At 48.6% G+C, this 15267-nt stretch overlaps 1 protein-coding gene across 2 annotated transcripts in view; it reads right to left on the reverse strand.

The window, feature by feature from the left end:
* TRAF2 (TNF receptor associated factor 2) overlaps positions 1–12216 on the reverse strand; it is a 22998-nt gene extending 10782 nt beyond the window's left edge. The window contains exons 1-4 of one of the 2 annotated variants that reach the window (XM_080928132.1): positions 11980–12216; positions 5625–5842; positions 4101–4179; positions 3704–3802 (exon numbers count right to left, since the gene is read on the reverse strand). In XM_080928132.1, coding sequence (XP_080784258.1) covers positions 3704–3802; positions 4101–4179; positions 5625–5812 — 366 coding nt within the window. In that variant the 5' untranslated portion in view covers positions 5813–5842; positions 11980–12216. Of the gene's footprint in view, positions 1–3703; positions 3803–4100; positions 4180–5624; positions 5843–11883; positions 11928–11979 lie in introns of those variants that run through there. The other variant, XM_080928131.1, reaches the window with a different exon arrangement.
* Positions 12217–15267: the final 3051 nt, after the last annotated feature.

Genomic DNA, 15267 nt, shown 5'->3' on the forward strand with positions numbered 1-15267 from the left:
TGTGGAATATCCTGGAGCTGTTTATATTTCGATGCTAATTCCACTTCCCCAAGAAGGGCTGCCTAAGGTACTCCGGTGACTTCATCAGAACCCTCTTCCAATTTTAATTTGTAAAACAAAGGTGAGAGCAGGGATTGGCCAGGGGGACGGAAGGTGGAGCTGGAGGGTGGGGGGCAGGGGTGGCAGGGAGAGAGGAGAGGAAAGATGGAGCTGAAGCTCGAGGCCTGGAGAAACCACAAGTTATACGGGATCTTATAGCTGGGGAACAGGGTAATGTAGTGGTAGATCTGCCCAGTCTAGGCGCGCTGCCTGTGTTCATATTAACTGACTTGTGTTTTCATTGCACACGGAGAGGCAACCACAACAGTTTTTTGAGACAAGATTTTATGAAACCTGGGTTTTGACAAATTTCAATACAATGTTCTCTCCTGGGACAGGTGTGGCTCAGTGGGAGAGTATGTGCTTTGTGGGCTCATGGCCCCGGGTTCAATACCCTGCACTGCTGCTTCAAATTCCCAGCTAAGCTCAGAACCTAAACATGACCTGAGCCAGAGGCCACCAAACCCCAGAGATAGCCATCTCTGCTTCTCCAACTTTGACATTACAGGAGTACGCTGCCATACCTGGCTCTTTTAGATGAATCCTGGGGAAAGCAGGGGACAAATGCTGGTCTTCAGGTCCTGACCACAAAGGGTTACAGAAGACACACATGTAACACACTCGGGCAACAAGGACAAAGCTCAAACTCCTAACAGATACAATCCACATACATCAGCATTTATTCAAGCAGAATTTAAATTTAACATCTTAAGAAAACACAGTTGTCAAAACTGAGATTTTGAGAGGGAAGCATAGGTGGGTGGGGTTGAGAAAGGGTCTCACTATATAACTTTGGCTGGTCTGAAATTCACCATGTACACTAGACTGGCCTCAAACTAAGACATGAGCAAGCTTCTGCCTCCTAAGTCCTTAGATTACAAGATACCTGGCTAAGATTCTTTCTGTTTTATATGTTTAGGTGTTTTACCCACATTTGACTGCGTACAGACAGTTCTGACTGCAACATGGTTGCTGGGAATTGAACTCAGAAACTCTGTAAGAACAGTCACTACTCTTAACCAACTCTCAAGCACTGTAACTGAATTTCTTATGAACACGTAGATAGGCTGGAGAGAAAGCTCAGTGGTTAGAAGCCCTTGCTGCTCTTGCAGCAGACTCAAGTTCAATCCCCAACGTGGTGGCTCACAATCTTAACTGCAGTTCTAAGGTAGCCAGTGCCCACTTCTGGTTCCTCTTCTAGTTACCATATGATATGTGGTATGCATGTGATGAACATACACACAGACAGATAAAACCTCCACACACGAGTCTGAAAAGCCAGCCCACGATGAGGTCACGCAGAATGGCACAGCTGCCTCCCAGGATTTGTAGCCTGGTTGGCCTGGAACTCACAGAGATCTGCCAGCTTTTGCTTTCCCTAGTGCAGCACCAGCCTTGCCTTCAGGACAACAGACTTTAATACAGCTTCCAATCCGTCTTCAGAGTGAAAGACATCATCATAAAGGAAAGCAGAGCCAAAGGCTGAGCAGGGTTGGTTTTTCTCCATCTTTCCAAACATGTTAAATAATTCAAGCCATAAAAAAATGTTTTAGTTACAATCTTAGTTTCCAGTGAAAGCTAATAATAAACAGATGCTGACTGGCAGGAGAAGGGTTGCCTGTGGCAACGACTGCATACAGAGGGTGTGATTTCTGCTCTGGCTTGTGACATTTGCCACCGGTGACAAGTTTTTATCAATAAAATCAGCTAAGGCTGAGCTGTGCCTGCCATCCCACGTGACCAAACCCAACTCATCTCAGGGACTTTCCAGAGCTCTCAAAGGGTGCAGCCAGGGACTTTCCACCCTGCATGCCTACAAAGCCACATGGCACCAAGCCCATGGCCTGGCTGTAGTCCCTGGCCATCAGTCAGAGGCCCACACAGGCACTGACCTCCAGTACCACAGGTCTGGAGACAACAGAAATCTTGAGGGAATCTAGAGCCTAACACAGGCCTGAGAAGAATGATTCCACCTGCCCCAGGGGTCTCCCAAAACACCTTCAAGAGCAAACAGGTTATATAGGCTCCCAAGCCCTACACTCACATGTTCCTGCATCCACCCAATACCCCAAGCAATTCACTTCCCTAGGAGCTATCTCTGTCACAGACAGCATCTCACTTTAAAGAGAGTATGGACTATGACTCTTGATCAGGTCCTGATACCAGGTTAGAAAAAAACAACTAGTTTCTTGCTCACCCAAGTGAAGCCTAAACTGCTCAGCTACAAAAGGAAACCCAAGGCCCGAGATCACAAAGTGTAACCAGTCAACAGGTCATGGGACATGTAGACACAGAGGCAGGTCATTAGCGTGCTGGGCCACCTTTGAACTCATGGTCCTCCTGTCTCGGCCTTCCAAGAACAGAAATTATAGGTATGCATCACAATGTCCAACGGTAACAAAAACTTCTTTGAAGGTAGTTGACTGGAGCAACAAGAGGAATGAGGAATCTGGTGGGCTAGTGTGGCATCACCCAACCACGTGCCTCTGTAACGCAGGTTTAACTGAAGATGCCTAAGGTGACATGAGGTTATACTGATGTCTCTACTACACTGACACCACTCATATACCACCTCTTCTACTGGCCTTTTTCTGTGACCAAAACAAATATACCCATTACTTAAATAACTTCCAGAGTCAACAAAGTCCACAAGAAAACTCTTTTGAGTGAGGCAGGGTGGTACAAGCCTTTAATTCCAGAACTCAGGAGGCGAGGCAGGCGAATCTGTGAGCTTCAGGACAATCGGGGCTACAGAAAAGAAAAGAAAGACAAGGAAACAAATACCAACAAAGGAAACCCTGGTGGATATATTCACCACAGAATCCCACTGAGCTTAAAAGCTACAGTTTCCAACAAAAACACTAAAAGTCTGCAGCAGAAGCTAAGCATGGTGTCCCCAGGCCACCACGGCCCTGACTTACATAAGGTCCCAGTTCTACCTCTGGGGTACCTCTGGGGTAGAGTAGGAAACTAAAGACATAGAAAGAAATGACAGGCTTGTGGTTTGGCCTATCTGCACTATTTGGGTTTCAGATATGGTACTCTTTAAAGAAAACAAAACAAAAACAAAATTTCCTGCACCCAGCACTTTGGCCTCACTTTCTCAAGTTCTGGGATCACAGGTATACTCAGATAAAAGAAAAGTTCCTTTTTTTTTCTTTTCAGTTTTTTTTTTTTTTTTTTTTTTTTTTTTTTTTTTGAGACAGAAAAGTTTCTCTGTGTAGCACTGGCTATCACAGAACTCGATCTGTAGACCAGGCTGGCCTCAAACTCAGAGATCCTCCTGTCTCTGCCTCCTTTGTGCTGGGATTAAAGGTGTACACTACCATGCCCAGCTCTAAGGAGCAACTTTTTTCACATAATTAGTCAGGCCAGTTCTAGCAGGGGTGGAACATGGCTGGAGATCGCTCAAAAGTTAAGAGCTCTTCCAGAGGACCCAGCTCAGTTCCCAGTAGGTAGCTCCTGTCTGTAATTCCAGTTCCAGGGGTCTAACACCCTGGCACAGACATACATGCAGGCAAAACACAAATGCATATAAAGAAAAATAAATCATTTCTTAAAGTCCACTGCTGACTCAGCTGTTAAGCCAGAACAAAATGTCTACCTCGTACTCTTTCAAGGTCCCCTTCCAGGTGCATCCACCATTGGGGCAGACTGCTGGCAGGCTCTCCACCTCTCTTCGGGCAGCGTTATCTGGAAAGGCCTGGAACGGGAACGTCCTTGGGTTACACCTCCCAGTATCCTACTGTCTATGATGCAACTTCTAGATCAGAGGCCCTGCCCAAAACAGAGGAGGTGCTGTGCCACCCTCCTGAACCAGCAAGCACACGGAGCAGGCAACTATGGACCGGCCAGCTCAGGTTTCTCAACCTCTCCAACCCTAGAGTCATGAAGACGCCACTTCCAGCTCCCAAATTCTCATTCTGCGACCAGTATTACAGAACACAACTGCTAAACATTCTGTTTGTTTTGACATGTTTAGCTCAGTACAGTGCACTTACCGAAGTACTCTCTAAAATGGAAATGCCTTCTTCATATAGGCCTTCATGGACACAGGCAGCACAGTTCTGAGGCCCGGAGCTAGAGGGAACAGAGGAAACACAAAGTCCCACTGAGATGCCTACTCTGGAGAATCCCTGAGCACTGCTCAGCCCACAACCCAGCTCCACACTGCTCATTTTTTTGTTTTCCTCGTCTTTGATCAAACTAGTATGTCAACTGTGCAATATCATAAAAATTTTCAAATGAGAAGACTTGGTGTGCAAAGGGGTATCAGGGCCTGAACTTGCAAGGCCAACCATCTCCTCCTTTTTCTTTTTGAATCTGTGATGTCAGGGGTCAAGCTAAGATTTCACGAATGCTAGGAAAGTGCTTTTCACTGAACCCTGACTGCAGGCCCCAGCCTCCAAAATACATGGCAGAAAAACGTGGTATGCTTACTTTTCCACGTGCACTGTCACTGTCCTTTCATACTACATCAGTGACACATATCAGCCACCCACCCGTGTGACATTCAATCTACCCACCCAGAGCAGCCTAAGGGAGCTATAATCCTCACACTAACTTCCTAGTGCCTGGGAAACAAACAATGCTATATTTAGTCACATGTCCAAAACTAGGATTCCAATCTATGACCTGTGGGGGAGGGGCAGGGAGAGAGAATGTACGCATATACATGTATATGTGGGAGCTAGAGGTCACATATAGGTTTTCCTCCTCAGGTGCCGTCCACCTTGTTCAGATAGAGCTCTCACCCAGACCAAGAACACACAGATTAAACAACTGAGCCCCGAGACCCGTCCTGTCTTAGTCTCCAGGCATATGGTGTAATTCCAAGCACACTTTTTTTACGTGGGTGGAGAGGACCAAACTCAAGTCTTGATTTCACAGGAAGCACCTTATCTACCCTGCCATTTGTTTTGTTTTTAATTTTTTAGTTACATTTTAAAATTACTGTATATATACATATGTACCAGGGTGTGCTGGTGGAGGTCAGAGGACAAGTCTCTCCTTCACTAAGTGTGGATCTCAGGGCTCACACTCAGTCTATACCTCAGTGAGTACCTTCACACACTGAACCAGCTCTCTGATGTCTGTTTTATTTGTTTTTTTTTTTGAGACATAGATCTGAGGTTGGTTTTGAACTTGCTATATAGGCAAGAAGAACCCTGAACTTTGATTTTTCCATCTTTACCTCCCAAGAACTGGGAGTGGGGGAATACTACTATACCATGCTATGATCAGTTCTCCATTTTTTTAAGATAGCCCTAGCACTCAGCTGTAGACCAGGATGGCCCTGAACTCACAGAGGTCTCCTGCTTCTGTCCTGAGTGCTGAAATTAAAGGATGCTCCACCTCACCCAGAAACAATGCTTTTTAAACAATAAACTTTACATTCTTGATTTGGGCTAACCCTCTAGAATCCATGGAGAACTTGTACCAGCAACCGCTCTACTGGACAGTGTGCAACCTGACTTCAGAGCCACCCGCCTGCCCCTGCCCACCGGGGAGAATGGCGTGCACACCTGAGGATGCTGTTCAGGCAGAAGGAGCAGTAGCGGTGTCCACACTGGGCCTGAAAAGGTCTCCGCAGGATGTTTCTGCAGGCTGAACACAGGTACTTGGCTTCTAACCTGGTCCCCAAGAGGGTCTTGGAGAAGCCAGGCTGCAGCAGTTCTAGGGAGCCAGGGGGTGTCACACTGGCTGCAGCCATGTGAGTTATAACCTCACACACCACAAAGCCCTAAAGAGAAACAGACCATATCACACCTCAATTCAGAACAATCCTCTAGAGCAGTGTTCTCAGCCTTCCTAATGGTGCGCCCTTTCATACTGTCCCTTATGCTGTGGTGACCCCAACCAATACAATTATTTCATTGCTACTTCATAACTGTAATTTTGGAATGTAAATATTTATTTTCTGATGGTTTTAGGCAACCCTTGTAAAAGTATTGTTTCACTCCCAAAAGGGTCTTGGCCCACAGGTTGAGAAACCCTGCTCTGTAGAGAGAGAGGAGCGGAATCTCCCAGGAGATAGCTTGATGAGGTGCCTGGGTCATTCCACTACACTGGCCTTGAAAGAGGGTCTAAAAACAGGATTTTAGAGCTCTGGGAAGCTTCAGAGATAAGGCAATCAAATCTCCTGCTACAAATGTGGAAAGATGTCAGTAGGGTGACAGACCTGGTGGCACCCACAAGTAATTCATGAGCTTCCTATGCTGGTATCAGTCCTGACTGGAGCACTTCCTGCTGACACTGACAGTCTGTCTTCCATCCTACACTCAGTCTCTACAGTAAACATGGTCTAAGATGGTGGCTGGCTTCTCAAGCATACCATAGGCTAGCAGCGCAGGTCCTGGACAGCCACCCTGGAGGTGGCCTCGCCTGGTTCTCCACACACTGCAGTGGGCCCACAGCCTGCAAGCCCCTCTTCATGTCAGTCTAGATCTGGTACCTGCCATCCTCTACAAGATGCTTCACTCAAAGCCAAGTAGAACCCATTCCACTTGCATCTTCTAAACATCACCTGGCAAACCAGAAGAGCCACCTTTGCCTGGCCCATCTTGTTTTCCTTTTCTGTCAACTTAGGCTCTTCAATGCCAAGCCCCTCCCTTATCCTCTAGCACAGCCTCTACTGGGCTCCCTCTCAACTCCCAAAGTAATTACACAGCAAGCAGGCTTTCTTCTTACCAGTTTTCTCAAGTAGCTCTCTGGGAGCCCAGAAAGAAGTCTACTCGGGCTGAGGCAGGTGTGAAGGCCTGGATGACCTAAGGTAGCAGCATGGTACCTCTAGGTTTTCCAATGGCCTCTCACATCTGGAGAATATCATTTCCCAGTGACAACCCCCTTTCTGTATCTCCATCTCCACAGCAGCTTAAAGACTGGGGGCAGCTGCTAATCATACTTTCTGCCAACCAGGGTTCCTTAGAGCCTTTGCAGGGTGTGGGAATACAGCCAGTTCTTGAAAAAGAGCAGGCTAGTCCCTATGAGAAAAGGAAGTATCTGGGGATGTGGATTGGGAGGATGGACATAACCTCCCAGGGTCTTAGCTGTGAAGTAGAGGTTCAGTCTCAGCTGAGCTTAAGGAAGAAGTGGGTTATGTGTCCTGAGATACAGATTGTAAAGTGTCTGGTATCTGAGATGTGTTGAAGGCAAGGAAGCCATAAGCAGCAGGGAGCAGCAGCATCCCACATCGTCCTCTTCCCGGCAAAACCCCAGTCACATTTCACTCAGTTAACAAATCACCTACCAGACCCATTCCCACACGTAAGGAATTAGCAATCGCAGCTTTGGCTGACTCATGCCTGCACAACTGCTGGACAGGGCCCTGCTGCCTCCTTCAAACCTTGTTGGCCCCACTGACCTGCCTGCCCTGCTGTCTAGATGTCCCTCAAAGCCTTGGGGCATTCACACCCTAGCATGAACAAGGCCCTGTCCAGCAAGCCACTGGCGGAAGGCTGTGGTGTGGACAACAGACTGTGGGTCTGCTGCCACAGAGTCACTTGGCTCTAGGTCTACTGGCCTGCAAAAGTGAGTGACTGGCCAGTCTGCCAAGGCTCAACCTCCCTTCCTCCTACCCTAAGGACTCATCAAGCCCATAGGTTCTGAGTCCACTCTGTACCCAACCCTTGGCCAATCCTGCCTCCTCTGACAAACACCATCGCCCACAGTGTAGACCCACACTCAGAATACCAACTACACTACTCCTACACTGACTATGCCCTGACCCCTGACTCTTGACCCTGCTGCTTCCTTTTGCTCCCAAATATTCCAGCCTAGGTCCTCTATCTTGCCTCTTTTGGTAATCAGGTGCTCAGAGCCCCAAGAGATCACAGAGAGACCAACAGGACATGACTGAATAAACAGCAGTGTGGCCTTTCAAAGCAGAGATCATTATTAAGACAACTGTTCCTTACAAGCAGCTTACTATTTCCTCAAGTGCACTTTGATTCTGATTACACACATTAAAACAATCCCACACCGTTCATGATGCACTGGGAACAGCTGTCACCTGCCACCTTCTTTTCATTCAACAAATGTTTTTCAGATGCTCGGAACTAGCATCTGGTTTCTGCTTTTTGTGCTGGTTTCTGTGAACCAACCTTTGGCTGAGGGTGTTGAGTGCAAAAGCAAGAGTCCTACCTGGACAGAGCCCAGCAGCCTGCAGAGCTTACGTGGGACTATTCTGTGTGTCTAAAAAAGGAACCTTCCCTCGGTCCCTTAAAATGGGGGAACTTACTGGGGCGCACAAGCAGAAAGCATTTTCAACTCCAAACTCTTGAGATCTAAGACAAGCATACACAACCACCTGTTGGCCCCTGGGAACCACTAAGCAGCAGCACAGTGACCTCCGCACACTCAAGGGGGACCCTTTACAGAAGGGCTCATCCACGTCTGAGGCCGGGACTCCTGAAGGGGACCTGCACAGTGGTCAAAGTGCCAAGACAAGGCTGTGCTGGGTCTCCCCATCACAGCATCCCCAGCTAATCTCTATCCTGCAAATGTATTAATGACCCTGCGCCCAAGCTCAGAGAGCAACATGTCACCTACATCTGCTCTCAGTGCCCAACGGAGGGACTAGCCCTGGGCAGGAGGGCACACCTGGTTCTGTCCCTTTCTCTGAGGTGGGTGGATGTGTCTATCTCCTGGCACCACATTTATATCTGCTTTGCAGGAGGAAATTCACCAGAGCCAATGAGAAACTCCGTGAGACACCATGTCAAAAGCCCCAGCTGGCACAAAACAACTCCAGGAAGACATGAATGCAGAACAGGTTTTATAAGGAATACTGACCCTGGGGGGGCAGGGCACAAGTCATCAGAAGGCATTTATGTACACAACTGTCAACAAGCAAATTAATTTAATTAACAGAAAATGGGGCTGGAGAGATAACTCGGCAGCTAGGAGCGCTCCCTGCTCTTCCAGAGGACCAGGATTTGGTTCCCAGCAGAATGACAGTTACCAATCCACCTGTGACTCCGGTTTCAGGGACCCAATGTTCTCAGGTAGCCTCTAGATTCTACACACATGGTACACAGGCATCATGCAGCCAAACACAAAACATAAAAAAGAACTTTAAGTAAACCTTTAATTTTAAAAGGGCCATACACAACACACAGCAGGGCTTTAAACTCCACACCTATTCTCCTAGATATGCCTTTAGCAATCTCTCCAGCTTCAATTTCACCTGCCTGGCAGTAACAGATTAGAATTTAAATGTTTCCTTTCCTCCCTCCCTCCCCTTCTTTCCCCCATATTGCACACCAGGGCTCTATTAGAACCTTAACACTCAAACATAACAAAGGGACAGCTCCAGCCCTGACTGCATGGACCCCCACCCCCACCCCTGCTGCCACTGTGGCCTCCTGGAAGTCAGAAGGACCTTTACCACAGCATGAAGTCTGGGCCTACTCAGCTCAGAACTTCAATGGCTTCCCAGCTCCAGTCATGAAAGTTACAGCTGCCCAACTCCACCTGTCTTCCCTGTCCCCGGCTCCCACCAGCTCTTACAAGTCTGTACCATGCCCATCTTGCTAATGCCTTACAGGAGCTGACCATCAGAGCTAGAAAGAGGAAGGAGTGCCAGCTTCTACAGCTCCCCCTCCTGGGCCCTTCACTGACGGCTGCATCAATAACTAGTCAGCCCAGCTGGCATTGGCAAAGTGCAGCACAGAATTATTTTGTACAACACACTTGTCCAGCCTGTCCCCTCCTCCCTTAACCCATGCCCTGCGCTCTAACACCAAGCACCCCAACCCTGACACATGTCCAGATTGCAAATCCTTGATTTTCTTTTGCTCAAGTTTCCAGTTCCCATCCACTGAAATTACAACCTGCCCCAAATGACCACTCCACTGCCCACCTGGGTCCCAGATCCTAGGTGCAGCAGCCACTGGGTCTCCTCCTCTATGGACACACAATTATGGAATGGGTGGCCGCCACCCTCTGTGTAAAGGGGCAGGGCCAGTGCACAGGGAGGACAGATGTCCAACACAAGCCTTGAAGCTGCACACCCCATCTTTGGCATAATCTGGACGTATGGACAACTTTTGCTAATTTTTTTTCTTCCCAAGTCATCTTGTCCACATCTGTATAAGCTCCCACCTCATGGAACCCACCTGTCCAGCTACACTGTAGCAACCACGTGGGAAGTGGGGGCCTGACACCCCACTGTCAAGAAGGAAACCCCAAACCAACTCTCAGAAAACAGTCGTGTGATGACGGGCAGGAAGCACTTCCTTCTTGGGAGGTTTTCTCCAGTCTGCTGCCATTTCCACTGGGCAGTAGTATGCGGGTACAGCATGGGTGGAGGACGAACCACAGCCCAGGAATTCCCGAGAGCTGACTGAAAGGGCTCAACGCACTACAGCCCAGGAGCCAGTGAGACTAGATTGTGAATGCACACACACCACTCAGGTGTGGATAGTGGAGATACTCCTGAGGACCAAACCTTGCCCCAGGTGACTAGCAAATAGGAGAGCAACAGGGTTCCAGGCAGCCACATTATCAGAGGATAGTCGGTCCAGGTACAGACTAGGGGGTTCCAGAAAGAGCCTCACAGACCTGTTGGGCAGGCAAGGAGCCACCAGTTGAGACCAGACATTACTACAGACAGCACTCAACCTTCCAGTTACACACACAAGAACAACCCTTCAGCTTTTAAAACTAAGTATGCAGTAATCATGTTAATTTTAAAAAAGACTTTAAAACATCAAGTTGGGACCATTAGGGGCCTCCACCTGATAACAGTAACTTTGGGTCACTAAATATCACCCTTCTGTCAGTTCCACAGGCAGGGGCCATGGTGACAAGGCCAAATGTGACTTCTCTGGGGAACTGGTAGCCAGGAACAGATGACTTCCAAGCCAGTGAGTTGCAGGCAAGACAATAATGACCTTGCACTGTATCCAAGGAGCTGAAAGTTTGCTTCTCCAATTTTGGGGCCCGCTGGGAATATGCCTGTGAGTTCTAATCAACCTCATGACCTTACCACCTACTTGGGGCTTCATGTCCGTCATGAGAACTATACACTAGACCCAACCTCCACTAGGCAGACATCAAGAAGGAAAGGGCCCTGGGATCAGACTCCACACCCTGACACTTATGCATCCCAACAAGAAAGCTTCCATGGATGTGGAGGTGCAGACCTTTGATCCCGACACTCGGTAGGCAGAGGCAGGAGGATCTGGGTGAGTTTGAGACCAGCCTGCTTTACAAAAGCAAGATAGTTTCCAGAGAAACAGAGGTTCTGAGGGGTAGAAAGGTGAGATCTGAAAGAATAAAGGACAGGAAAGGTAAGCCGCCAACAGGGAAGACGCCTTATAAAGGAGATGGTGTCCGTGGTTTGTGTAGCCGGGTGTCAGAATGAGAAAAGGCGATGCCTGGGTACAGGGAGTGTCAGACCAAATTTGCACAATCCAAAAGGCCAAGTGGGTAGGAGTCAAAGTGGCCTGGGACACCAGGTGTTCGCTCAAGTCCAGCAAGGCTCTAGTAGGGCTCGTGCGTCCCACAGCCGTGATCCCGGACAAGAGCCGTAGTGCCGTGACCCCGAGCCACCGCGGTAGGCGCGCTGCCACGCACCGCTGGGGACGTCGCGAACTTTTCCGGTCCCCCTCCCGCGACTTTCAGTTTCCGGCTCCGCCGCTCCAAAAAGCCTACCCACCCAGCTCACCCAGACGGCGGCGGCCCCGCGTCTGACCCCCAACCGCCACTCCCACCCCGCGCCTGACCCCCGCCCGGCCGCTGCTGAGAGTCGACCCCCCGTTTAGATTCGCGCCGCCTCACCGAACGGTCTTCCCGCGCCCGGAACTCAGGACCCTCCGGGAACCACCCCCCGCTGCCGCGGCCCGCCCCGTCTGACGGACAGACGCACGAGCCTACCAGGAGTGAGCAGGGAGCGGCAGCGGGCGTCCATTCGTCAAATAGGCTGCCTTGAATCTTGCCGGCTGACAGACGGAAGCAAGAGCCTATCAGGAGTGAGCAGGGAACCTCAGCGAGCGGTGATGGGGCAGCGCGGCGCGGGGTAGGGTGGTTTCCCGGCTTCCTAGCCAAGTCGGTGAGGAGCTGGCTTGAGCCGATTTGCGTTGGCGTAGGTTCTCCTGGGACAGTCGCGGTTGCTCTGTTACCTGGTGCTTGTGGACGTCAGTGGGTATGGTCAACACTTGCCACCAAATGTAACTAGAGTTCGATCCCTGGGTCCACATCGTGGAAGGAGAGCAGGGATTTATGAATTATTTAATCACACACACACATAGACGGAAAAAAAGTAATTTTAAAACTTTAAAGAGTTAACATTGCAATGACTATTTACAAGCAAAGAAGTGTGGGAAAAGGGTATTCTGTGGGACACATTGTGACATACTAAAACTTCCGCGACGAGATTTTCCCCCCCTCTGTTATGGGAGAAGTTGCAAAAATGGAAGGCAGGTACAAGGAGAGGGGGAGATGACTGGGATTGGGGTGCATGATGAAGAATGCACAAAGAATCAATAAAACTGTTTTTAAACAAGCACCTTCAACCACTTGGACAGGGAAATGTCCTCCAGAAGAGCTTAAGTTTGGAGACTTGAGTGTACCTTAACATGTAGAGTCACACACCTCTGACAATGGTCTGTTCTCATCCCTGCAATCCTTTTAAAAATTATTTTTTTCAATATTTCTGAGTATGTATGTCTGAACACGAGTGAAGTGTCCAGGGATTCCATACAAAGAGGCCACTGAAGCCCTTAGAATAAAAGTTACAGGCTCTAGTGAGCTGGGAACTAAACTTCAGACCTCTTGAAGAGCTCTTAACTCCTGAGCCATCTTTCCTTAAAAAAAAAAAAAAAAAAAAAAAAAAGTATATATATATATATGTATATATACATATATGTGTGTGTATATATATATATACATATATATATTACTGCTGACACATACTTCTAGGTATCACACGTACACATGTTACACACATAACATGTATACACAACACCACACACATACATAGCATCCCAACATCTGCGGCCCTTGCATCCCAGCAAGAAGGATGGACACCTCTACCCTCCATGTCTTGCCTGCATTCATTCTGTGCCTGACTTTAGACACCTATGCTCTTCTCTTTGGCAGCCAGACTTTTGAAACAATGTGCCCCAGGAAACTGAATTATTTTTCAAGAGTCTCAGAAGGAGAAAAAAGGCTGAAGCCTGGGGCCAACCAAGGGAGAAGCTTTTCTCCTGGGAAGAAATGTGCAACTTGAGACCATCTTACAAGGTAGATGAGCTGAGACAATGACAGGTCAGGATGGGCAGGACTGTACCTTGACAAAGCTTACTTAGTAATGTGTATGTATGACCTCTACTTGAAGTTAATTACATCATCCAGGACCCTGAAGGTAGATATGGTGAAAGCTGTGTCATTGAATCTCTGTTTTTCTTTCTAATATGGATCTTTTCTGCTTTTCACTGGTAAATGTGCCCTCTAATTGACTTATTTTGGACAAATGACTGAGTGTGACTTGTTAAGGATGCCAAAACAGGCTCTGACCTTAATAACTCTGGTAGCAGTTTAGTGAAGATTGCAAGGATTCTGGGAGCCAAGGAATCCAAGTGAGATTCTGTAGCTATAAAAACTATTCTGTGACAAAAGCTGCTTTCAGCAGGTGCTGCTAAGCCAACCACATTGACTGCACTCCTGCTCCTAAAGGAGTTGGAATTCCCCTGACTAAATCAGGAATGCCACCAATATGACAGCAAAGTTGTCCTCTTGTGCTATAAAGCTCAGGAGCCTCTGGGTCAAGAAGCTTCCTGGAGCCTTTGCCTTCTAGCAGCCTGGGGCTTAATCACCCTAGTGAGTCCACACCTGCAGAGCCTTCTCTACCAGCTGGAAGGAGGTGTTTTCTGAGCAACCTGAGAAGCTAGCAGCCTATCCTAAAAGTAAGCTCTTTCGCTACAAAGCATCTGCTCCCCAAGGAAAAATGCAGGTGTGCTCCATCCTCCAGACCTCCCCTCATCCACATCCACCAAAGATTTCATCAGCAACACGATCCCCATGTCCATAAAGGCAACAGAGTCAGAGACTGGCATTACCAAAGCAACCTTAACCATAGCCTGCCGGTGCAAAACCTGCTGCCACAAAAGTGTCTCTTTAGACTTTTCTGCTTGGAGATTTTATGTCCACTCTCTGGGACAGGGGAAGGGAGGAGACTGGTCTGCAGAGTGTGTACAGAATTAGACCAGGTCAAGAGATGGGAGGTGATCTCTCTGCCCCGCCCACCAACACAGAATCCGGTGACATCCTGGGAACTCACCTTACTCACTGGCTGGGAAATGGGTGAGTCACTGTGATTGTTGGACAACTCAGGGGATTCCCATGTGGGTTTCTTCTTGCTAAAAAAGAAAGCAAAATTACTTAGCAAGATAGCCACTGAGGGCCAGGCAGAGGTTGGGGTGTTCCTTGGGCAGACTCAGGAGGACACACACAGCACCTGCTCACTCCCTGAGACCTGGAATCATCCAAGAACCACTTACAGCAAGACCAGGAGGCATGTGGCAGTAACCGGGTGCCAGGTACTGAAGAGAATGCTGCTGTCATGGGTCGTAGAGTTGTGAGCTGCCCGGCTGTGGGCTTGACTATAGATCAAAGCAGATGTAATGGACACCAGCTGCCCTGACTTGGCCAAGGCTCGGACAGTAGGCAGCTTCCCACTGGTTTTGAGGAGTCGGCTTCCAGTGACCCCTACTCTGCCTCAAAGCAAACAGTGGCCTGTTGGGCAACGTGATTCTCTGCTGTCTGTCTTTGCTGTTCTTGCTTCTTGGGTGTGGCTTGTGCACTCACGCAGACCTCCAGGATGGGCTGCTCCTTTCGAATCCCTCACCTCACTTGAGATGGTCTGCCTTTTGGGACAGAGCCCAGTTTGTGCAAGGGACCAGGAGACAGAAAGGCTGACTTGGTCCCTCACAGTATCCCGCAGAGAGGATGGTCCTCTGGTGTTGATGGTGGTCTCAGACGTGCTATGCCCACTCACCTCAAGCGTTTGCTCCTGTGTTCCTATTCCTCAGGCATCTAAGGCCAGCCCCATGCTTGCTTATGAAAGAACTCAGGTTCCACACACTGCAATCAGCTGACTGTAGCTTTTCCAGAAAGGCCCTTGCCAGTAGTAAACCACAAGTCACTTGCATTAAGGCAGCTGCC

Source organism: Micromys minutus, assembly GCF_963924665.1.
Source record: "Micromys minutus genome assembly, chromosome: 13".
Classification (NCBI taxonomy): Eukaryota; Metazoa; Chordata; class Mammalia; order Rodentia; family Muridae; genus Micromys; species Micromys minutus.